Genomic DNA, 22,846 nt, shown 5'->3' on the forward strand with positions numbered 1-22,846 from the left:
AGCCTTGCACTTTGAAAATGCTGGGACGAGCATAGCATCTGCAAGGCATACCGTATCAAAGCCCAAAAGACGGTCGACACCGTCTGCACCACCACCTGCTCACGCCATCGAAGCGGAAAGGCCCTACCGGCGGTGCTGGGTCGCAGTTGCAGCTTACGGACTGTTCATGGCAGTTACAGCAAAGCTTCACATTCGCGGTGCCGCATGTGTTGCAGCAGGGTCCGTTGGTGTCCGGCTTCATTGTTTGCTTCGCCTTCAGAAGGTCGTACGCCAGACCGTCGATGCTGCGCATGCACTTCTCCATAGATCCCTTGCGTAACAGCACATCTTCATGCCGGAGTAATGTCTGTGTTGCAACGTTGCGGAGACCCTTGTCGTTCTCTGGCGTGGTCGTGTAGACTAACCTTAATGCCACGACGAATGCCTCGCTGTTCCAAGCATATGTCGCAGCTTTCATGAATTTGCCGAGGGCAGCATCTTGGAGAGAGTGAATGCCGTACTTGGAGCCAAGAGCGTACATTTTGGCGTGCATGACGGTATTGCAATCCCCAGTAGGCGTCACCTTATCATTGTGTTTGGATGGCCATTGTGAGCCGCTTAGACCGTGAAAAGCTGGGAAGAAAGATCCTGCGGTCTGCGACTCCTTGGCGTAGGCGGTTATATGAGCCTCGTCTTCAGTTACTACGACCCGCGTAGCGGTGTAATCGTGCTTGTACAAGAAGTCGATCATGAGCTTCACTGCTTCCGGGTCGTCCGCTCCAATGTCGTTGTCATCCCTGGCAGCTTTGAGGACCACCGTACCGGTCTGGCCCTCTGCGAAACCTCCGGGTTTACAGGCCGCTGCGAAGTATGCGGAGCGGGTGCACACTATCACTTTGTGGACTTTCGCCTCGAAGCTCCCGCACTTGATAGTCAGGTCGGAGTACGCTCCACTTTGCAGCACACTACAGCAGCGTCAGTACCTGTCTGACGAGCGAGGGCTCTGTGTTCGTACATCACTTACCGTAGCAGAGCTTCATCCGACTGTGCCCTGCCCAGTGCCATGGCGTTCGACCTATATCAGCTGGGAGGCCGCAAAGGAGAAGACGACGTGCTGGGAGGTTGATGTGGAAGCTCTCGGAACGTATCGAGCAGAGAGCTTGCGACTTAGTGTAGCCTTTGACTCTTACCTTGCCGTGTGCACGGAACTTGTTAAAGGGTTGATAAGGTCTCGATACGTTCACCGATCGAGTCATATGAAGCGCACGTGCGCGTCGTGTTGACCGCTGCAGACATTCACACGCGAAGTGACGCTCTCAGCAAGGACTGCACATAATGAAAAGGTGTTGATGTTCGCTGCCTCTTAGAAAGTTCGTAAGCCCCGATGAGATACATTGCGTTGGAGTCACTAATATCATCTGACATGCGCTTCTCCTGACGGCGTCCAATGAGCAAGTGTTGGATATTCACGACGTGCTAAGCCGCGCGTGATATGGTTGAAGTGAAGTGAATACCGAGATGCACTCAGCGCAGCAGCGGCTGCTCCCGTCACGTTCTGAGATCAATCACTTGCCGCTCCTTTACACGTCGCATATGCACTTCTAGCTCGGGCTCGCTGTGGAACCACACAAGCTTCATGGACTCCGCCGCTTCTGACACCTGCGCTTGATTTCGATCAGGACACAGATCGCTGGCAGGACTTTGTGTTCGTAGACAGCTGATATGGTATGACGTTTACGATAGTCGTACGGAAGGCGACAACTTTCTGCTAAGTTGACTCTACTTGTGTTATCTTCCACACCTGTCCATCTCCGTTGTCTGCGACAAAGTTACATACAGGCATCGCAACATGTCCATACGTGGCTCATACAGTCCGGATCAAATCCAGCAATATTACAATCGCATTTGCTTCCCCAATCCAAACGTCTCACCTCCATCGCCACCCTCACCGACGACAGCGATGTACTAAACTTCCTAACCCTCCTTTACAAACATCAACTCTGCAAAGTGCCATGGGAAAACCTAACCCAACACTACTCCTGGCACCGCACCGTCAACGTAAAGCCCCAACACCTCTTCACCAAGATCGTGCACTCCCCCGGCCGCGGCGGCTACTGCATGGAAGCGAACCATTTCTTCCACACTGTCCTCATCAGTCTCGGCTTCGATGTCCGCATGGCCGGGGCCCGTATATACAAGGGCGAGAGTTTCTACGGAGGCTGGACGCACGTCGTCAACATCGTAACTATTGCCGGCACGAAGTACCTCCTGGACGGCGGTTTTGGCCCACAGGCACCGCCACGGCCGTGTCTTGTGGAGGAAGGCCTGGTGCAGACGCAAATAGCGCCTGCGCAGATGCGGGTGATGTATGAATGTATTGATGAGTTTAGGGACAAGACGCAACGGATCTGGATCTACCAACATCGAAAGGATGACCATAGTGATTGGCAGCCCATGTATTGTTTCTCCGATATGGAGTTCACGTCCAATGATGTGCAAGCGATGAACTTTGCGCCTTGGCTGAATCCGCAGAGTTTCTTCTCGCATCAGGTTGTTGGCGTGCGGTTTACCACCGACAAGGAACCACTGGAGTATCCGCGCTCGCCAGACGCGCAGGCGTTGGAAGGCGAAATCGATGGCGCGTTGACATTGGATGGTAATACGCTGAAATGGCGGAGGGGAGGGGAGAAAGTGCTCGACCTGACTTTTGAGAAGGAGGAGCAGAGGGTTGAAGCGTTGGGGAAGTACTTTGGCATTGTGCTTGAGGAAGAGGATCGGGAGGCTATCAAAGGCACAGCCGCCGAGGTGGCGGCTAAGGGTGTGAAGGGTTGAGTATGACTATTACGGTCGAAGCTATAACCTCAGTCGCCTTCGCTTCCGTACGTACATCCTCTTGCAAGTCATCAGCACTGTACAATATCCAACCCCCGCAACTCCCGCCACCCGACCGCGCCGCACCCATACCACCACCTCCTGCTCACTCCTTACAACCTCGCCCCCTGCAGCCTCATCTTCTCCCTCTCCCGATCCCTCATCAACCGCCGCAAAATCTTGCCACTCGGACTCTTCGGCACAACATCAATAAACTCCACCCCACCCCTCAACCGCTTGTACTCCGATTTATGCTCCTCGACATACTTACTTATACTCCTCCGCAACAGCGCATCGGACTCCTCGATGCTGCCGGGAGCCTTCACGACAAAAGCCTTGGGTACTTCGCCCTCGCGCTCGGAGGGGACGCCAATGACAACACAATCGTTCACGGCCGGGTGGGTGAGGAGATGCGCTTCCAGTTCCGCCGGGGCGACTTGATGGCCTTTTGTCTTGATCAATCTAAAGCCAACGCTGTCAGCGAGAATCACCCCCACACAACAACAATACTGCTGCTGAGCCAGCGAAGCCAAGCGACGTACTCTTTTATGCGATCCACGATGAACAAATGCTCATGCCCCTGCGGACTCTTCCGAATCACCACCTCATCCCCCGTCCGCATGAACCGCCCTTCCTTATCATCCATAAACGTCTCCCGCGTCGCCTTATCGTTATGCAGATACCCCAACACGACCGCCGGAGACTTGACCCACAACTCCCCCGCCTGGTCGTACCCTTCGATCTCGTTCCCCTCCACCGTCACAATCTTCGCCGTGATCCCCGGTAATAGTGACCCCGACGATCCGAACCACACGTCCCCCGGCACGGTGGAGCAGACGACCGTGCAGGTCTCCGTGAGACCGTAGCCCTGTCTTACGATCCATTGGGGGAAGATGGCGAGGAGGTCGTCGGCGGTTTCTTTTCCCAGCGGGGCGGCGCCGGTGAAGCAGGCGGTTACGGAGGAGAGGTCGTAGTTTTGCAGTATCTCCTTCGACTTGGTCATGTGGATGATCATGGGCGGGACGAGGTAGAGCATGTTGATCTTGTAATCCTGGATCGTCTGCAACAGGACTTTGAAGTCGTAGCGGGGCAGGACGATGACGCTGTCGCCGCGGTAGGCGCCGACGTGGCTGCCGACGATCAAGCCGTAGATGTGCGACATGGGCAGCAGGCCCAGCGCGACCTCGGTGATGTGGTCGAGGCCGGCGGCTTTGCGCGATTCTTCCCGGTTCGGCTGTTCGTGCGTCGCGATCTGCAGCGTGTTGGCGATGACGTTGTAGTGCGAGATCATGACGCCCTTGGGGAGGCCGGAGGTGCCGCTGCTGTAGCAGAGGAAGGCGCAGCGGCGGGCGCCTTCGCCCGCGCTCCACTTGGTGTCTGAAGGTGGGATGGCGGAAAGTTTGGCGCCGGCGGTGATGAGGCTTTCGCAGGTCTTGTGGCCTTGGTTGGTGAGGTTGCCTGTTACGGAAGGCGCGAGCTCCATAATGAAGACTTTTTCTTTCGGGATGCTGGCTTTCTTCGTCGCGGTCATGGTCGTCTCGAGAAGTGGTAAACAGGTGAAGATGGCCTGCGCGCCGGAGTCCTTGAGTTGGTACTCCAATTCGGCAGCATTGTAGGCGGCATTGACACACGTCAGGATGCCGCCTAGTCTTTGCACAGCCCAAGCGAGAGTCAGGTAATCGATGTGGTTGAGGCTGAAGATGGCAACCACTTTATCCCATTCGGAGCCTTGGTCGGCTTTCCAGCCGAGCTCCTTCGCAAGCGATCGCGAGAGATGATCCGTTCGCGTTCTGAGCTCCGAGGCGCTGTATGTGCGGCCGGTCAAGCCGTCGACGAAGGGATGGCGGGAGTGGGCAAAGGGAGTGCGGCCGTATTTCTCATCGTTCATGAAGGTCTCGATGGAGACGGAGTCCGGGATTTCTGGAAGCGGCGGACTCCATGACGGCGGGTAGAACGGCATTCTGATCGCTTGGCTAGGTGAGGTTCAAACTGCGGTGCTGTGTAAAAGGAACAACCAAGACGGACAACACGGATCGGTGGAGTGCAGGTAGGTAAGAGATCCTCCTCTTTCTTGTGTTCCTGTCGTCCGCGATTTACGGCCCGTGTTCGCATCCAATACGAGACAGTAAGCTGAGAGGAAGGGTGAGGTCTCCACGATGACCGAATGAGCACTAAGGGTTGGATGTTGGACGTGTGAGAGAGAGACGAGAAACAGAAGGACCTACCAAATCTCACCAAGATCTACGACTGCGGGACGGCGAACCCGGAGTCATGGCTCTGATCGCATGCGCAAAGCGTATAGCGCCCGCCCGCCGTGCGATGCTGCTGGTCAGAAGCTGCCTTTGAGCCGAGGTGGGAGGGGGGGGAACTTTGGTATCTCCGCATCATCTCCACCTCCGCCGTCCTTGGCTCGCGCGTGGCAGGTTTATCCTAAGGCAGTTAGTCGGATCGTGAGAAGATATGCCGAGGCCCGACAGAAGAGCGGCGTACATGTAACGGTCTGTGCTGCACGTCACTCTGGACGGAGATGATACACTCGCGATGCTCAGATACTCCTACGTATCCATCTCGCCTCAACAACACCATTGTTGATGCCAGAGCTGAGCTGGTTACAACATCTGTTGGAGACATCAACACTACTCAGCCCCAAGACCATATCACCCACACTTACAACTCCCCCCATACCCCTCCACAACACTCATGCACTCCCAGCAAAAGTCATACCTGCATTGCGTACAATGCATGAAACGACACCCCCCATTCTTCTGCACCCTCCTCCCACACCCGGGACACGGTCTGGACACTTTTTGGATTACCCTGAAACTTTGGTCCTCCTCTTCAAACCGCCCCTTGACTCTTTCTTGATACGCCACGCACGTCTCCCCTTCGTGCCATGGCCGATCACAACTCACACACGCACGAGTGCCGCAGACATGGCATGTGCAGATGTCGGTGTTCTGACCGTTGGGTGGCGGGCCGTGGCCAAGGGCGTCCACAAGCGAGGCGAAGATGAGCGTCTTGTGTTCGTTCACTACGAGTTCAGGTGAAGACTCCCCAGACGCTGGTGGGACGTGGACCTGGCCAGCCTTGCAGTGAGTCCCCAAACACCAGCGCCAGCCCGGCGTGTTTTCGGCGATGAATTTGCGTTCCATCTCCTCGAACCTGGCAACGCAACGTCAGCATCAAAAATGTGGCAATCTGCCTTTTATAAGACCCACCTAGCAAAGACCTTCTGCGTCCCCGCCACCTCCACGTCCTCACCGCGCATCACCGCCTCGCAGCCCGGATGCGGACACTTGATGCCGAACACTAATCCACTCCTCTCCTCTCCACCCACTCGCTTCACCTTCCCATCCTCTCCACTCCCACTGACCTCGACTTTAACATCCTCACCTGTTTCCTCCCATCCTTCCTCACCTTCTTCCTCTCCCTTCTCCTTTCCATTCCCCACTTTCCCTACCCTCACGCCCATCACAAACCCACCCCCCTCAACCGCCACCTGCACCCACTGCCTCAAGCACTTCTTACACGTATTAATCAGATGCTCACACTCCCCACTCGGATTCACATCCGGAAACTGACTGCCAACTCGCTCCACGTCGCAGGCGAAGCAGAGGTACTTGGGCTGCGGGCCGGTTTTGCGACGTTTAGAGGCCGGTGGTTCATCGCTGCCGTCCGAGGGACTGGGTTGAGGGTGGGGAAGAGGGCCGGCGCTGCGAAGATGCATTGTCCTTGTGATATTGTATGGGGGAGAGTAGGGAGGACAGTGAATTGTCGTCGGAGAGAAGGTGCATGGAGTTTGGTGGTGAGAGAGAGCTGTTACTGGTACCTTTCGCTCATATATGGAGGTAGAGTAGAGGACTTATAACGTGTGAAGCCGGGCACAAGGCACCGACACGCACGCGCAGACCCCTTCAGAAGTCAGAAGTCAGACAGGGCAGTCACTACTGCCTGTGCACAAGCCAAGCAGGCAGCAATCTGTACACATGCCTGAGGCCTACCACCGCTATATACAGTATTTACAAAGAGAAAGATAAGAGGAAGAGGGGTATATACATATATGTATACTACCCCTTCATACTCTTCCGCTTCATCCCCTTCTTCCCCTCCCTCTCCCTCTCCTTCTCCAAAAACTTGCGCTGCTCCTCCGCACTCAGCTTCCCCAACTTCCGCTCCCGCTCCTCCTTCTTCAGCTTATCCCCCGCCACCCGCTTCGCCTCCGCCTTCTCATCCTCGTCCACCTTGCGGATCTTGCGTTGCTCTTCTTCACGCGTGGCTTTGATTTTGCGGAGTGCTTCGGGCCGGAAGTGGGCGGTGCTGACGAGGAAGTCGGGGAGGCGCAGGAAGAGGGCGAAGAGGGAGGTGCTGTCGGGTTGGGTGCGGAGGCGGGTGGAGAGGGTGATCCGCTTTTTGGGGAGGGTGTCGTTGAGTCTACAATCAATTAGTGAGGATTTGCCTTGGGAGGGGAAGGGGTGTGGGTTGTACTTCTTCGGCGCGTCAGTGGGTTGGTCAGTAATGATCAACGCCTCCAAATCCTCCCCGGCGTCCGTGATGGCTTTCACCAACTCCGGCGTGACCAGCGCTTCCGTCACCTCCGCGCTCTCGCTCATCACCGTGCACCACGCCGGCAACTTCGGATGATCTTTCGTCGCCGTCAGACTGAGATCGTACCGATCGTCGCGCAACTGCTTCATCTTATCCTTATGCACGATCGCAAAGACGAAGCCGTCGTACGAACTATCCTTGCTGCCTCCTCCCGGAGTTGCGGACGGGACGAGCAGTTTCTCCTTCCCATCGAAACAGTACGCCGTCGCCTCCAACCTCTCCACCGGAGCGGGCACGCTGTCGAAGAAGAACGACAGCACAGCCTCCGCCAGCCATTTCCCGGGGTTATACCGCGGGTAAAGCGTGAGCTTGACATCCAAAAACGCCACATTCTGCCTCCCGGTCGCGTACGTGGTGTATACCCCCTTATTCGCCTCCTTCAGCATGTCGTCCGGCACATCCGTACTCCCCATCACCTTCTTCTCCACACTCCCCTCCTTCCCCTCGCCCTCCGCCAACTTGGGACTCCTCTTCCCCTTCACAAACCCAATCTGCGCGTACTCGGACTCCAGCAGCGGGAGGTGCACGGCGCACCATTGTTTGGCGCGATGCCGGTTTGCGCGCGAGCCCCAGAGGTGCGCGACGATGAAGGCGAGCAGGATGGGGAGGAGGAAGAGCTCTTGGTAGAAGTCGGCGAGGGTGACGCGTTCCCAGATGCGGTACCAGGCTGTGTAGGGGCGGTCCGCGGCGGAGGAGGAGAGGGGGTTGAAGAGGGGGGCGGCGGTGGGGGAGGCGTTGGGGGTGGCGGCGTGGGCGGGGGCGAGGGGGGAGGCGGCGGTCGCGAAGTCGGCGAAGTCTGGGAAATATGAGTGAGATGCTGTATGATTGGCTTTGGTGTGGATGTACGTACCGGTGTCAAAGTCGGAGGAGATGGAGGAGGCGGAGGACTTGGCGCCGCCGAGGAAGCGCTGGAGGAAGTCGGCCATGGTGTGCGACAGTGATGGCGACGGCGACAGCGGCAAGAAGGGGGTGGTGGTGGTAGTGGTGGTGGTGGTATTAAGTGTGGAGGGAATGGCCACGTGAGTGGAAAGTTTGAGTGTGTGGAGGGAAGCTGCAAGGTGAGGTCAATCTTCCGGCGGCTCGGCTGAATGCTACGCCGGCGGGGTTCAAGGCACTGCCATTGACTCTTCGTCTCAACTCGTGGGTACCGTATGACTGTGCTGCCGATGGGTAAAATGCCAGTCAATATTCCTTTCAATGAAAGTTAGGGAGACGTCAATCTTCAGTTCGCACCTCATGTCTATCTTATCCATCGAGTTCATTCATTTCAATCAAATTCGAAGCGGCATCTTCCTCTTACTTCCCAAAGCGGCAGGAAGCTCTATCATCTATGCTTTCTCCACTTCGCAAGGTATAGGGCGCGACTCTACTGTCTCCATCTCATCTTCATTTCATCCTGTACATCTTCACTTCTTACACACCTCTGAGTTCCTATATACGACACCTCATATTCGAGCTGCTCCTACAACGGACTACCTTATCAATAATCTACATGAACCTACGGACCACCCATTCCTTATCGCCACCATGTCCCGCGAACACCCCTCCCTTCCCACCTCCAACCCCCCAGCATCCCTCCCCACCCCTCACTCCTCTCACTCCTTCTGGCATAGCGAACCCTCCCCCCTCCTGCTCGGCCACCGTTCAACCCGCACCCTCCCGCGTACAGCCGACATTGTCATAATCGGCTCCGGCATCACAGGCACAAGCGCCGCCCACCACATCCTCGCCTCCACCGCCCCCGCCACCAACACCCACACTCTCAACGTCGTCATGTTAGAAGCCCGCGAAGCCTGCTGGGGCGCCACCGGCCGCAACGGCGGCCATTGCCAACCCCTCCTCTTCGAAAGCCCCCACGACCCCAGCATCGGCCGCTTCGAACTAGCCAACTTCCACGCCCTCCAACACCTCATCGCCGACAAGCAAATCGACTGCGAGTTCGTTCCCCAACCCGGCGTACGAGCAATCATGTCGCAACACCATCTCGACGAAGCCGCCACGGCGCTGGAAATCATGAAGACCACCGCCCCCGATCTGCGCTCCATGCTCCGCCTCGTTACCGACAAAGCCGAACTAGCTTCCTACCGCATCCCCACCGCAAAGGGCGCCGTGGTAACCACTCTCGCCGCGCGAATGTGGCCCTACAAATTCGTCTCGCGTCTACTCTGCGACCTCCTGACCTCCCCCACTCTCCCCTCCGGAGGGACATTCAACCTCCAGACCCTCACCCCCGCCACCGCCCTCACCCCCACTCCCACCGCAGAAGGTGGCGGCTGGACCGTCCAAACCCCCCGCGGCAGCATCCACGCCCAAAGAGTCATCCTCGCCACAAACGCATATACCTCGCACCTCCTCCCCTCCTTCGCGGACCTCATCGTGCCCTGTCGCGGGCAGATGAGCGCGCTGCACCCTCTCCCCAGCCTCCAGGGCGAAAAGCGATTGAAGACGAGTCTCGGCTTCCTCGGCGACGGACTCGACGATTACCTCATCCAACGGCCCAATGAAAGGGGAGGCCATCTCATGTTCGGTGGGGGACGGCAGGAGGGGACGAAGAGTGTGGGTGTGACGGACGACAGCGTCGTTGACGCGCCGACCGAGCATTACCTCCGCACGAAACTCGTTTCCGCTTTTGATCTGCCGGAGGGTAAGGACGACCCCGCGACGATGTTCGAGGCGGTGAATGTGTGGAGTGGTATTATGGGCTCCTCTCGGGATGAACGGCCGTGGGTCGGGCCTGTACCTGACCAAGACGGTGTTTTCCTGGCGGCGGGGTATACGGGGCACGGCATGCCGAATACGTGGTTGTGTGGGAAGGCGGTTGCGGAGATGGCCGTTGCGAGCTTGAGTGGTGGTGGTGGTGGTGGTGGTGTGGTTGGTGAAGAGGGGGAGGAGGAGGAGGTGGTGATGGCGGGGTTGTTGCCGGAGAGTTATCGCTTGACGCGGGAGAGGATGGAGAGGGCGGCGAAGAGCGAGAGTGTGGAGGAGAAGGATTGGGCGGAGATGAGGCGGGGTGGTGGGCGGAGTAGTGGGCGGAGTGGTAGTGGGAGCGGTTTGGAGAGGGTGCCGAGTGGGTACGCTTGACCGATGGCGGGAGTAGCGATGTTGTGCTGTTCGTGCGATAGCGGGTGTGGAGTCCTCTAACCTCAGTGCACTGCTCTCGGCATTAACATCCCTTAGGCCCTAATCCTCGAAGCCCTTCCTTCGCGCGATAGAGCTTGTGTCCGCAAGTTACGATCGTAGATGATTTTCTTTCACTCCACCTCAAAAACCAAACCCACCCCATCATCCCCCGCCGTAACCACCCTGCCTCCCCCAAACCCCCCCTGCACAAACCCCATCACCCCGCCCCCGTCCCCACCGCCTCTATGTCCCCTCCACTCCCCCACCAACCCCTTCCCCGCTCCCTTCCCCTGTCCCTCACCCCCACCCCCACCCGTCCCCGTCCCCGTACTCCCACCCCTAACATCCCACCTCCGAACCACCCCATCATTCCCCCCACTCGTCAACACCCACCCCCGCTCATTCACCGTCCCCAACGGCGTCTTCACAAACTCGACCTGAATCACCGCTTCCTCCTCGTGCGCGGCAGGGATATGTCGACGTAGGGCGAAGTTGTGCGCGGCGTCGAAGAGGGCGATGCTGCCGTCTACGCTTCCCGCGGCCAAGAGGGTGAGGGGGGGTTGGGAGAAGGAGAGGGTTTCTATGCCGTCGGATTGGGCTTGCAGGGAGGCGAGGATTTGGCCGGTTTGGCCTGCGCTCGCTGCTGCGGGAGCGGGTGCTTGTTTCGCTCCGCCGGTTTTGGATCGGGCGCCTGCTCCCTTTGCGCCGGTTGTCCCGGTCGATGAGTTCGTGGCGGAGAGCCGAGGTAGGCCGACCACCCGAATCTGCCCTTCTGCCCCACCGACCGCGACGATCCCGCCTCCGGGCGAGATGGCGACGGAGTATAACCCTCCATCTACCCTAAACCTTTCGTCCGCCGCTGTCAGCGCTACAATGGCTTCCGATCCACTCGAGGCCGTGAGCCCCGCCGCGGCAGCTTCGCCGAAGACGTCCCAGACGTAGAGACTGCTGTCTTCGGACACCGTGGCGAGCAATTTGCCGTCGGGGGTCCAGGCGCCGGCTGTGCAGGGGGCTTGGTGGAGGAAGAAGGATTTGGTTAGGATTAGGGGCGCCTCGTTGTTGGAATTGGAGGTGGTGGTGGTGGGTTGCACGGTGTAGATCCATACGCTACCGTCGGACGCGCCGAGGGCGAAAGTGTTGGTGTAGGTTTTGTGGGGGGAGGGGAGGATCCATTCGATGCTTTCCACTTCTTTGACGGAGGCGTGGAGGTGGGCGGGTTGAGGAGTAAGCGTGTTGGTTGTGGTGGAGAGGGTGAGGTAAACGTTGAGTTTCCCTGCCAGTGTGCCGGTGGCGATGTAGTCGCCGGAGGGGAGGAGGAAGGTTATGGCGTTTACGGTCTCGTCTTGTTGGTCTAGCCGGGATAGGATGGGTTGGCTTTGGCGTTCCGTCGGTTGTGGGTTACTTTCGTAGCTCTTAGGTAGTACGGGACCCTCGTTGGCAGTAGTGCCAGGTTGCACAGGCGTTGAGTCCCAGATGTATGCTATGTCGTCGCCTCCGCCTGTGGCTACGATTTCCGGTCGCAGAGGGTGTTGGGCTATGCAGTAGATGCTGTCCTTGTGTGCGTCGAAGTGTGCCACGCTGTCGTTCTGGAGCTGGATCTCCTCTAGCGGTCCCTCGACGTCTACATCCTCTCCGTCTTCGCCGTCTTCGTCTCCCGAGTCCATGGCGGCGTCTTCATCGTGCTCGATCATCTCTTCCGCGTCGTCCATGTCGAGGAGGGCGTCGGCTTGCTCGTCCGTGAGCGAGTTCGCTTCATGCTGGTCGCTCATCTTTTCGTCCGCCATTTTGTACTTTGTCTCTCACAGTAGAAGGTGGTATGAAATGCTGTTGCAACGCTACACTTTCACTCATATACACCTTGAAGATGACGATGTTCCTTATCGATAGTGCCTGATTACTGTACAGACGCCTCCTCAGCCAAAAGCTCACGTTAGCCGTACCGTAGCGCCAACTGTATTGCCACCATCATGCACGCTTCATCCTCATCCGGCTCACACAGCCTCACTACTCGGTTCAGTTCGACAAACTGCCATGTCCAAAGCCAACATGAAGCCATCAGCTACGCCAGTATCCATACCTGCCAGCAAGTTGCTGACCAGACTTGATGCTCCCCAAAAGCCACCATAATGCGCCTCCTCAACTGCAAAACCCACAAACTTCACGACTTCCTCGGCGACGACATCCCCGACTATGTCATCCTCTCCCACCGCTGGACCGCCGGCGAAGTCACCTACAAAGACTTCCGCAAGAACCGCAACGTCAACAGCCTCGGCAGCGTCAAGATCATGCTCTTCTGCGCCTTCGCCCGCTCCCGAGTGCGAGAGTGGGTCTGGATCGATACGTGCTGTATCGACAAACGAAGTAGTGCCGAAGTCTCCGAAGCAGTGAACTCCATGTTCACTTATTACCAAAATGCACGGGAATGCTACGTCTACCTCTCCGATGTCCCGCCGCTGAGCCATGGGCGGAAGGAAGTCATGACCCGCTTCACCTCAAGCGAGTGGTTCCTCCGCGGCTGGACGTTACAAGAACTGCTAGCACCCAGCAGTGTGGTCTTCCTGACGAAGGAATGGGAGATCATAGGCAGTAGAGACACCCTCGCCGACCAAATTTCCACTCTAACCACCATCCCCACGCAAGTGATCCAAGACTACCGCACCGCAACCAACATCTGCGTAGCGCAGAAGCTTTCATGGGCCGCACGACGTCAAACCACGCGGGCGGAGGATATGGCGTACTGTCTCCTCGGCCTGCTGGGCGTGAACATGGCTCTCCTCTACGGAGAGGGAGGCGCAAAAGCATTCAAGCGGCTGCAATTGCAAATCATAGCCGACAAAGACGACGAGACAATCTTCGCGTTCAAAGCGCCGCGTGCCGCGTTTACCAGCACGTCAAGTTTCATGCTCGCGCCATCCCCGTCCGTCTTCGCGGATATGAAGCTAGTCTCCAACACGCCGCAGACGAATCCACTCTACGAAGCTCGTCCACATTTGGCTGTCACTAATAAGGGGATCTTATATCAGGGGAGTGCGAAGCAGCTGTTGTACGATCGTAGGGGTAATTCAACGCCGGGACTGTATATTATATTCTTGAATTGTTTCGGGGGCAAGGCGGGACAGAAGTGGCCGGTGGTGTTGTGTAAGCCTTCGCCGGAGTGGTTTAGCTTTGTGCGCGTGCATACGGAATGGGGGCCTGAGGAGATCTTGGAGGAGTATCCCGAGAGATGGTGGGAGGAGGCAGCAGTGGAGTGGGTCTATATACGCTGAGCGTTCAGGTCATTGCAGCGGGTTGAGAAAGGTGAAGGTGGGTCAAGCGTGTTTGCTTTTAGTCTCTGGGACTCCGACGAGGGCTGTACTGTACTGTACTGCACAGCTGTCTGTGTGGTGGTGGTGTTGTTGTTGGAGAAGCACAGCGCATGAGGGGAACCCGTCCAATGCCGCACTGGGAGGGATTCGTCACAGGCCGTGACGGTGGAAGTATCATGCTGTCCATGCCATCAGCTCCGATCAAACTTGCTCGTCTTTGTGGCCTCGCTCCGGCTGCATCTGCGAGTGACCAGCAATAGTAGTCCGTTAGCCAATCATTACAAAGAATGCAAAGCTATCCCAGCCAAGTCATCGATCGACAAAGCGGTGACCAGGTAGGCTTCAAGGGCATATAGTAGCAAGGCAACTACCTCTTGCAGCGACGATCCGCTCTATTATGGTCAGCCGGCCATAGTGAGCAAAAGTACATACGGTGGCTGACTCGATTCTCGAGTATAAAGGCAAGGCATCTGCTCGTCCATTCAATCTTTCCTCCCTCACCCATCACCCATTACATCCTCCCGCTCGTACCGCCGCCCGTACCAATTACCACCATGCAGGTGCAGCTTGATGTTATCGCGCTCGGTCTCACATGACCGGGCAGAAGCCTTCAGCCTTGCATCGCCATGTGCAGTAGAGACCCCGCAACTCTGGGACTGCCCTGGGTCAAGCTTTCACAAATGGTCGTTGTGCACATCTCACGTATCCTCACATTGGCGACTGTGATTGTCAATAGAGTCGTGCAAAGTCAACGTTGAGAAGATGGCAGAGGCCGGTGACAAACGCAGTGCTCTCGCGTCTGGCGTCCGACTGTTCTTCGTCACCGTCATCAACCTTGCGGCACTTACGGCGGCAGTCTTCACGATCCTCGCCTGGATTGATGCGCAGTTCGCCAGGGAGCAGGCGAACGTGGATTCGGAGACCGCCAAGGAACAGGCGGACGCGGCTAATCTTATTGCCTTTGCTGCAGCGTGTGCCGGACTGGCCAGGCAGGTACGCCTCGCAAGTTGATAGCTTGTTGCCTTGATTAAGGTTGCAGTGCTGAATGTTCACATAGTCCGTGACCGATGGGAACCTGTTCACTCTCTGCTCGCTCGCTGGCCCTTCAGCAGAGTCATCACTACTTCTACTAGCCCAGTCTTTATTCTCTACCACGTTCAGGACAGAAAGCACTGTGACCACTCATACTACGACATATATGATGACGATCACTTCCGCATCTGCGACGACTACGTACGGCGCAACAAGCACTCTGCGGATCACGTCGGCAACAACGCCCGATGCCGCTCCCACGCCGTCGGCGACAAACTCCCAAGTATCACCCACGGTCGGAGCAGGACCAGGTGCGCGCGGCCTCCACCTTTCAGAAAATTATAAGATCGCCATCGGCGTTGGGCTCGGAATTGGCCTTCCGTCTCTGCTGATGGCCATTTTCAGCCTTGTTTTCCTGGTGCCGAGAGGTCTTCTCTAGCAACGTGCTGAATTGACACTCCGACAATTTTACGCGCTAGGCTTTGTCGTTCACTGCTGCATCGTATGCTGATCCGCAGCAAGTCATTTGGCATTATGCACTTATGTACGACTGCATGCTTCACCTTTAGTAGGCGGTACCGTTATCACCCAGTGTCTCTTCCCTGTTGCACGACGCACAACTCCAGCAACCATTAAATTGCAAATAACAGTCTATGTCGGTCATACAAAGCCCAATTCCAATTGGGGACCTGTTCCGAATCGATGTGCCTTGGGCATGGTCCTGGACACCCAGAGCGAAAGACGCCTCAGAAGTACCACATCGGCGCAGTAAAAACCGATACCCGATCTCGAGGCGGCTACCGCCACATCAGCTGGTTTCTAATCGTTTCCCATACGTGGGGAGCCTACATGATATTGTCGGTTCCCACGACACTTGACCCGCCGTCGTAAGTCCATTGCCGTGCCGAAAGGTGGGTAGCAAGTTACGTGTGTATCACGAGATACGAGAGGCAAGAGGTGCGGCGCCGGGCCTTGAGGACCTTCACGCACCATCTTGGGATAAGTGCCGCACCGCAAGGTGCTTCTTAAGCTTACGATCTATTGTATGAGCACACACCCTGCTTCAGGACCCTGGAGCACCATCTCCTACATCAACGATTTTCACGCCAAGTGCTACTTTCGTCGCATCGACTTTACCAAGCGTTACGCCGACAGGAGGGCAAATAACATGACCGGCATTCACACTGATGCCATCCCGCGCTCGCTGTTGGATGACAGAGAGCTGCTCTGCTGTCGCAGTTCCTTATTCAAGGCGAAGCAAGAGATGGGATCTGGCTATGAGTAGTACAGACGCTATCACAGACTAGTTGTGGCACACCAGGATGTCTCACAAGTGTCGAGGGTCTGACTGTCACCATCGAGGGTGAAAGCGCAGTGCCGAGCCCGCGAGCTACACTGGAGTTATCTCAAACCGTCTGTCACGCGAGATGGTCACGTTTACCAGTCTGCCGTTCTTAGTGTTACTGTCCACACCGCTACACCCGTGATATGGCGGCTTTCTAGCTAAGTAGCTTCATGAGTCACATTGCTACGCGCATTTATGGCCGCAAAAGCATCGTACCAGCCAATCGAGTGGCACTGTCCCAAGCCAGATGCCATACACTATGCTGCTCTCCAACCGGTAGACCTGGAATGCAGACGACGTTTGCGTTACCATCATCTCAGGGAAGAGTGTTGGCATCTTCCCAAGCAAAATGCTCTAGGCCATGAGGTGGTCTCAAGGCGTGAGGACCGCATCGTTACGTGGCATGATGGAAACACAGGCACTGGGCTGGCTAACAGCTTAGTAGTATCTCAATCTCAGTAACGCAGTATAGGCTGCTCTCAAGAAGTGGAAAGTCGATGATGGCGTTAAGAGGTTGGGACCTTGGGAAAACAAGGACCTTGTAATCTCGGCCATCTTACAAATTTAACCTTCACTTCGAGCTAATCAGCCTGCCGTGCCCCATCCCCAACTCTTGGTCGTTACTCATATGTGCTTATGGTCACGATAGCTATCTCTTCTACACCGACTCAAGCGAAGTGATAGTCGAGCTCATGCGGCGACTCGAAGAGAAAGTACTTGATCTCCGGCCTTACCAGCGACAGATTCACGTTCGACTCGTTGATCATGAGGTGCTGGGAGGGCAATCAGCATACTATGCAACCACAATTGCGTTGAGAAGGCATGTAAGGCTTACCGAGACAATGCCTGCCACGTCGTCTTTGATGATGTCGAGCTGGTCGCGGAAGGCTGCAATACCCTTGTTGCTCATAGGGAAGTCCTTGTTGAACTCGTTGATAGCCGCTGTGTCAAGGTAGCCGTAACCAGCGTAACCTCGATTGCCATACGCCAACCTCGAGCACAATTCGAATCCCATGTCCGGAATGGGTTTAGATGCTTCTGTGATAGCGGAGATGTTGGTGGTAAGCCACTGACGGAACAGCGTAAGTGCCATCCAGCCGAAGATGTCACTGCTGTAGCGGCCCTTGCTGATGCTCTCCCCGTCGCCGTCGTTGACCTTGAAGAGATGGTCCTGATAATAGGAGAGAAGCTTTTTCAGGGTGGTAATGACGTGATATTTAGCACGCTCGGCCTTGTAGGTGAGCTGCTCAGCGGTCGTAGCATCGAGATGGGCGACGAACCCTCCATCCCCATTATGCGCGTTGTTGAAGACCACGCCAGGAATGTAAAACTGACCGACGCCGTGGATGAGACCCTCGCGGTAGATGACCCGAGACTTCATGCGGACGGCGAACTTCAGCCACTCAACAGGCTTATTGGCGATGGACTGGTACAGAGTCTGGGTGGTGGCAAGGATGGCAGCTTCAATGTGGCTTTTGACGACCTCGATCTGTGTACAACATTAATACGAAGGTCGACTGTGACAACGGGACAGAGACCTACGCAGTTGAGATATTCCGCCACGTCTACGACCTTGATTGCGATGGGAAGGATGTCGGGCAGCTGCGAGCTGAATCTGATTGGCATGGAGTAGATGGCTGCAAGCACGATATCGAATGCCTGTACAACCACCACCGTTAGCTGGTTGCGGAATGCACGCTCCTTCTAGGTCAGCTTTACTTCGTAGTGTGGGTCAATCGCAACGCCGTTCTCCAAATCTAGGCCGAAACCGACGAGCGCGTTGATCGGACGACCCATTTCGTCGAGTCCTGTCATTTGGAGCTTGTACGGAATTTCGCTGTCGCTGACCGGATCGTCTTCGGAATCGCGCAGCTCGAAGCGATACCTCGTGGTGACGCCCCTGTCAGTAGCCCACGTACACAGCTTGGCAGCCCACTCATCACGTAGGTGGATTCTGAAGAAGATGGAGGAGCCCCTGAGCAGGCTGCTGTGGAGCTTGTATTGACGGGCTCCACTGATAACGACAAGGACATCGCCGTCGTTGAAATGCGGAAAGGCAGCGCCTTCTTCAAGCTCCACAAGCCCGTAAGGACCCATGAAGGGCTCCAAGCGACTCATTCGTGAAGGCAAGCTTCAAAGGGATACGCTCATGGAGATGTAGTGTGAATAGTGTGAGCGGATCAAGTTGCTCGGAGTGAGTGAAAATGGTGTGACAAGCGTGGTCGCGTGGACAAAGCTGGCCTTTTTGGTCAACAAGCAACAGGTGCGCATCATCTGTGGGAAGTGGCAGCCTAAGGCTCTAGGTTGGATCGGTGTGAATCGGTGGTATGGATCCGTATGAGCCCAGGAGCTCCTTCGTAGAATCCCACTAGCGAGAGATTGTTCGGAAAGGGGCCAGGTAGCTGCTAGTGATCTCGGACTCCTACTGAGGACGGAGTTGTTGTCGTGATGTACAGCCTACCTTTTGAATACGTAACCCATCCCTCCACGCAGTCTAGGTGGCCAATCTGCTATGTCCGCAAGCACGCATCTTCCAAGAAACAGTCACACCACCGTTTACTGCGTATTCCCACGGAGTGCCACCACAGCTAATGCTCGATATTACAGAGTGGATGCCTGTCATTTCCGTGCAGCGAACATCGCTCAAGCGCCTCCCGGGTTTCGGAGACCGCGGCTAACCTTGATAGTATTCCCGGTTATAGTAATGCATTTACGCAATACGTCTCAAGTCGATGTGCCTACAGACTGTTCGCCGGCGAAGGAAACTCGCAGTAGCCTGTCTCCCAGCGCTGCGGCCTAACTCCTGTCTGCGGCTGTACCTGTCCACGAGCGATGTTGGCCACGCCATCTTAGATGCGCAGAACCACCTTTCAGTCGCAGGAATTACGGTGCGAGCAGTCGCCTTGCAGCATAAAAGGAACTAGACTCACAGGCGGACACTGCAGGGGTGACAGACACAGCACGCATCACTGCGTCATACGCTCACCAAGACTATACGACGTTGTAGATTCTTGCCATCGATTTTCCGAGCCATTGATAACAGCGATGCGCAGCGTTTTGCCTTCCGTCTGAGGAGACAGTGCACTGCTAACGATATGACTGTGACATTGCAAACACGATCTGTCCTGTCGCGCGGTAAGCCGTACCTATGAGCGTTTGGAGCAGAGTAGAAGACAAGACCTGGTGCTGCACCCGGAATCGTTGATCCTACGATTGTTTTATTGTGGATTTTTCAATCTTCCCATGGTGAAGACTCAAGCCTGCAGTAAAATTTGCCGCTTTGTTCTCGCTGTCACCCATGCGCTTTCGTTCGCTTGCAGCTCTTTGACGGCGGGATGGTGCGGCCAACAAGGAGCTCCTGTACTTCCTCCGACCCGTAGTCCGGCGACCTCCCAATCCGCAGTCCTAATGGCTTCCACGATCGCGTCATGGAACTCACGATGGCCGAACACTTCCTCGCCAGCCTTCTCGAGCTTTTCCGCGCCCTCCTCATTGTCCACTTTCAAAAGCTTCTGGTAGGCGCGCGCCGATGCCATCATCGCGTCGTTGCGCTCCTTCACCTTGTCGATTTTGGCGGCGGGCGCGGTCGAGTTTGACTTGCTGTTGGCGGGCGCGGTCTGATGGTTTGTGGCGTTCATGTTGATTGTCTGGCTTCGTAGAGGTGATACAAGGTAGTGCGCCGAGGTGTGATATTGCACGGTAGTAACGAGGAATGTTCGCAGTGGTGTTTGTGCGAGTCCGTATGATTGTCAAGTCAATCCAGAGTCGCCAGCTCGTAGTTTGGGAACCTTCTGTGAACGTCCGCTTGTAGCCGACGCTCAGCACACTTCCGTCGACGGTGAGTACAAAACCACAACGACGAGCTAGAGACTGTAGCAAAGTCGGAGATTCATGTGGTCGATATGCTGAACAATCTCCATGAGTTGAATTCGCGATATCGTGGTTGGAAGAGCGTAAAATGAACGATGCGCGCATTATCGGCTAAAGCCCGGCGGTAGCCTTTGTTGCATTTAATGACAACGGGTGCAGCCTTGCCATTCCCCCGGTCCATTGTGACCGGGGGAATACAGAGTGTAAGTACGTCTTCCCCTTCGTGACATGTACAACAGCAGCATCAGCAGCGGCACGGCAGTCGGCAAGCTCTTTCTGGACCTGGACCTGGACTTGGATCTGGATCTGGACTGGACTCAGGTAACTATCCCCCTCCCCTCATTAATGCTAAAGGTTGGTGTAGGCCATGAGTTTCTGAGCTTGGAAGCTCGGAGCTTGAGGCCTCAATCATTTTTGCCCCGGCCAAGGACCGCAATCAACAGGTGGCACGCTGCAATACGCATGGAAGGGCAGAGCGTTGATGCACGTTCTGTCCTCGCTCGTTCATCACTGCACGAAGAGATGGCGAAGGTGGGAGGCTACAGCTTGCCTTCAGCCGACCAACCTCCGAGTGGTTTTGCTAAGCAGCTCCGGAGCCGCAAAAGCAAGACTCGCAGCACCCGAAACAATGCGCTGCTTTGGCAGTATGCAGTTTTGCAATACCCCGGGCCACTGAGAATCGCTCTGATCTGACACATCGTCCTAGACAATGCTTCTATGTGACCTTTGGCATTATGACTGCAAGGCAAGCTCGCCGTTGCATGGAGGTCTGCACAAGATCGATCGACAATTCAGCGCGGCAAGTGGCTGCGAATCACACATGCAGACTGGGCGCAGTCGGCAAGACGTGCAGAGACCACCAGTGGATAAATCATAATCCTGAGAAGCGTCTCGCCTTGCGTCTGCGGTGCCCGTCGAGCCTTCGCTCTTACAATGGCGGCATCACTACACCACCACAACCCGTGCTTTTGAGACCTTTGGCACCTTCTGCCCCTTGAGTCAGGTTTACTTTGTGCGCTAATAGACTGAATCAGGGCACTAGCGCGGAAGCGTGGCGGAGGATCATAATACCGCTCGCTTCTTCGATCGCTTCCTCTTTCCTTCTTTCTTTTTCCCTTTAGGCGCGTGCTGGTTCACAAGCCATCACCAAGTCGGGGTGACCATGCTCACGAATATGGTTCACCAGGACACTCCACCACATTGCACCGTGTGGCAGTGAGCACGCCTTCGGCCTGGCAAGCCACCGACATAATTTTTGATTTCTACCAGTGCCAGCAGAGATGCATATCAGTGAGGATTAGTCCGAGATTGCGTCTTCGCGGCTTTTTTCATCAATGACCTTGCCTTGAGCGAGGTGTTGGAGAGGAAGAAAGTCTTCACCGCACGCTGCAGTGCTGCTCGTGGGTATTGCAAACGATCAGATCACCTCTTATAGTTGCGACGCGTTCCAAATTGCTGTGCTGAAGGGCGAATGGCAAACGGCGGACATACTGGCGAAGCCATCTCCATGCTCACGGTTTGGAGTTTTACAACCACTGCACAGCACGCTTGCGCAACCGCCACCTTATATTGAGAAGACTGCTGCCACTGTCCTTCTTATCGTGATGGTGGAGGCTGGGTTTCCGCCAACAGTCAAATTCGCCAGCCCTCCCACACGCCGTGAACGTGTTGCGAGTCGGAAGCCAAGTTTCACCGAAGGACAGTCCATCCCCTGACTACACAGATTATTCTCACGGTGTGAACTATGCCGCCATGGCCATCATACGCCTCAAGTCACGCATCGAGGACCGCAGCGTCGCGCCTTCCTCGTCCGCAAAGCCAAGCGGCCATTATCACGGATGACGACAATACATGCGACGAGCTTCCAGCTGACCAAGCGTTGATTGATACTACGAGCGCGTACAGCCGGCAGGGAGATAAAAGGCGAGCTTTCCCAGCCTGTCGCCCAATCTTCTCCCCTTACGTCTCTACGCGTAGGCCTACCAACCGCGACCCTTAACTTGTGCATGCATCTGCTGACTTGTCTCATAGCGTCTGGCTTAGATCAACTGCGGTGATGGTTCTTCTCACTCCTGACCGGGTGATACCCACTCATGAGTGGTTTCTCTCCTCGTAAAGTTTGGAACTCGTCCGAGGACCGCTGGGCTTGCCAATGTCATGGGCACCGTGTCGCTGGTATTGCACCGCCTCCAGCTGACGCAAACCATCTTTTCATCAATTTTCTGGCCTCTGGCTGGAAGTTGGAGAAGAGCCGCAGCGGTGAATGCAAACGATGACGCCAGCGGTGCACGCCAGGGCAGCTTCGTATAAAATTCTGCAGCCGGCTTGACAGCACAACAACAACAACAACAACCAAATCCACACACACAACGCCGCAGCCATGTCTCAACCAAACGGCGCACAGGCAGCACCTCGCTGCAACCACGAAGACAAAGTCGTCACATCGACGACCACGCTCGTCCGCTTCCGCTGCGGATCTTGCGACGCCGCAAACCTCACTCGCATCAACGAGTGCGTCAAATGCAAGCGCAAGCTCTGCGCTCGTTGCAAGGACTCGGCCGGGTAAGCATCGCCTTTGCTTCAGCCGTCTCTTCCTTGATGGCTAACCATCCTGACAGGCAAGGTGGCACTGCCAGTGGCACTGCCGGCAACTAGGGTAGAACGATTGGCGGCGCTGGGAGCGTTCTGGGCGGAAGATCGGTGATTGGGGTTGAGTCGC

General features: G+C 56.1%; 13 protein-coding genes across 13 annotated transcripts; 6 read left to right on the forward strand and 7 right to left on the reverse strand.

Annotated features, from left to right (window-relative positions):
• Positions 1-55: 55 nt before the first annotated feature.
• BAUCODRAFT_158650 (uncharacterized protein) lies at positions 56-1,044 on the reverse strand (the record flags this gene model as incomplete). Its single annotated transcript, XM_007680801.1, has 2 exons — positions 56-944; positions 1,004-1,044. The coding sequence occupies 2 exons, from the start codon at positions 1,042-1,044 to the stop codon at positions 56-58; spliced, it is 930 nt and encodes a 309-aa protein (XP_007678991.1).
• Positions 1,045-1,701: 657 nt separating this feature from the next.
• On the forward strand, positions 1,702-2,811 carry BAUCODRAFT_26240 (uncharacterized protein; the record flags this gene model as incomplete). The annotated part of the gene is made up of 2 exons (XM_007680364.1): positions 1,702-1,704; positions 1,819-2,811. 2 exons carry the CDS (start codon positions 1,702-1,704, stop codon positions 2,809-2,811), a joined length of 996 nt encoding a protein of 331 aa, XP_007678554.1.
• BAUCODRAFT_36488 (uncharacterized protein) lies at positions 2,805-5,021 on the reverse strand. Its single transcript, XM_007680445.1, has 2 exons — positions 3,393-5,021; positions 2,805-3,312 (listed from the first exon to the last, which is right to left on the reverse strand). Exons 1-2 carry the CDS (start codon positions 4,808-4,810, stop codon positions 2,964-2,966), a joined length of 1,767 nt encoding a protein of 588 aa, XP_007678635.1. The 5' UTR covers positions 4,811-5,021; the 3' UTR covers positions 2,805-2,963.
• Positions 5,022-5,374: 353 nt separating this feature from the next.
• BAUCODRAFT_36491 (uncharacterized protein) lies at positions 5,375-6,700 on the reverse strand. Its single transcript, XM_007680446.1, has 2 exons — positions 6,069-6,700; positions 5,375-6,012 (listed from the first exon to the last, which is right to left on the reverse strand). Exons 1-2 carry the CDS (start codon positions 6,575-6,577, stop codon positions 5,508-5,510), a joined length of 1,014 nt encoding a protein of 337 aa, XP_007678636.1. The 5' UTR covers positions 6,578-6,700; the 3' UTR covers positions 5,375-5,507.
• A 217-nt stretch (positions 6,701-6,917) lies between these two features.
• BAUCODRAFT_36492 (uncharacterized protein) lies at positions 6,918-8,598 on the reverse strand (the record flags this gene model as incomplete). Its single annotated transcript, XM_007680447.1, has 3 exons — positions 8,306-8,598; positions 7,336-8,251; positions 6,918-7,281 (listed from the first exon to the last, which is right to left on the reverse strand). Exons 1-3 carry the CDS (start codon positions 8,379-8,381, stop codon positions 6,918-6,920), a joined length of 1,356 nt encoding a protein of 451 aa, XP_007678637.1. The 5' UTR covers positions 8,382-8,598.
• Positions 8,599-8,797: 199 nt separating this feature from the next.
• BAUCODRAFT_36493 (uncharacterized protein) lies at positions 8,798-10,770 on the forward strand. The gene has a single exon (XM_007680448.1). The coding sequence runs from the start codon at positions 8,983-8,985 to the stop codon at positions 10,534-10,536; it is 1,554 nt and encodes a 517-aa protein (XP_007678638.1). The 5' UTR covers positions 8,798-8,982; the 3' UTR covers positions 10,537-10,770.
• BAUCODRAFT_74984 (uncharacterized protein) lies at positions 10,707-12,344 on the reverse strand (the record flags this gene model as incomplete). The annotated part of the gene is made up of 1 exon (XM_007680609.1): positions 10,707-12,344. The coding sequence occupies one exon, from the start codon at positions 12,342-12,344 to the stop codon at positions 10,707-10,709; it is 1,638 nt and encodes a 545-aa protein (XP_007678799.1).
• A 357-nt stretch (positions 12,345-12,701) lies between these two features.
• BAUCODRAFT_54022 (uncharacterized protein) lies at positions 12,702-13,436 on the forward strand (the record flags this gene model as incomplete). Its single annotated transcript, XM_007680544.1, has 1 exon — positions 12,702-13,436. A coding segment is annotated over one exon (735 nt), but the record flags the coding sequence as incomplete, so codon positions are not given.
• A 760-nt stretch (positions 13,437-14,196) lies between these two features.
• Positions 14,197-15,458, forward strand: BAUCODRAFT_218919 (uncharacterized protein). The gene is made up of 2 exons (XM_007680802.1): positions 14,197-14,873; positions 14,938-15,458. The coding sequence occupies exons 1-2, from the start codon at positions 14,643-14,645 to the stop codon at positions 15,349-15,351; spliced, it is 645 nt and encodes a 214-aa protein (XP_007678992.1). The 5' UTR covers positions 14,197-14,642; the 3' UTR covers positions 15,352-15,458.
• Positions 15,459-15,718: 260 nt separating this feature from the next.
• Positions 15,719-16,617, forward strand: BAUCODRAFT_36496 (uncharacterized protein). The gene has a single exon (XM_007680449.1). It carries the CDS (start codon positions 15,958-15,960, stop codon positions 16,195-16,197), a length of 240 nt encoding a protein of 79 aa, XP_007678639.1. The 5' UTR covers positions 15,719-15,957; the 3' UTR covers positions 16,198-16,617.
• A 205-nt stretch (positions 16,618-16,822) lies between these two features.
• On the reverse strand, positions 16,823-18,742 carry BAUCODRAFT_219049 (uncharacterized protein). The gene is made up of 4 exons (XM_007680803.1): positions 17,977-18,742; positions 17,800-17,916; positions 17,093-17,746; positions 16,823-17,030 (listed from the first exon to the last, which is right to left on the reverse strand). The coding sequence occupies exons 1-4, from the start codon at positions 18,373-18,375 to the stop codon at positions 16,926-16,928; spliced, it is 1,275 nt and encodes a 424-aa protein (XP_007678993.1). The 5' UTR covers positions 18,376-18,742; the 3' UTR covers positions 16,823-16,925.
• Positions 18,743-19,401: 659 nt separating this feature from the next.
• Positions 19,402-20,558, reverse strand: BAUCODRAFT_218886 (uncharacterized protein). The gene is made up of 2 exons (XM_007680804.1): positions 20,440-20,558; positions 19,402-20,415 (listed from the first exon to the last, which is right to left on the reverse strand). Exon 2 carries the CDS (start codon positions 20,230-20,232, stop codon positions 19,747-19,749), a length of 486 nt encoding a protein of 161 aa, XP_007678994.1. The 5' UTR covers positions 20,233-20,415; positions 20,440-20,558; the 3' UTR covers positions 19,402-19,746.
• A 1,949-nt stretch (positions 20,559-22,507) lies between these two features.
• On the forward strand, positions 22,508-22,782 carry BAUCODRAFT_150254 (uncharacterized protein; the record flags this gene model as incomplete). Its single annotated transcript, XM_007680805.1, has 2 exons — positions 22,508-22,689; positions 22,746-22,782. The coding sequence occupies 2 exons, from the start codon at positions 22,508-22,510 to the stop codon at positions 22,780-22,782; spliced, it is 219 nt and encodes a 72-aa protein (XP_007678995.1).
• Positions 22,783-22,846: the final 64 nt, after the last annotated feature.

This window comes from Baudoinia panamericana (genome assembly GCF_000338955.1).
Source record: "Baudoinia panamericana UAMH 10762 unplaced genomic scaffold BAUCOscaffold_10, whole genome shotgun sequence".
Lineage (NCBI taxonomy): Eukaryota > Fungi > Ascomycota > Dothideomycetes > Mycosphaerellales > Teratosphaeriaceae > Baudoinia > Baudoinia panamericana.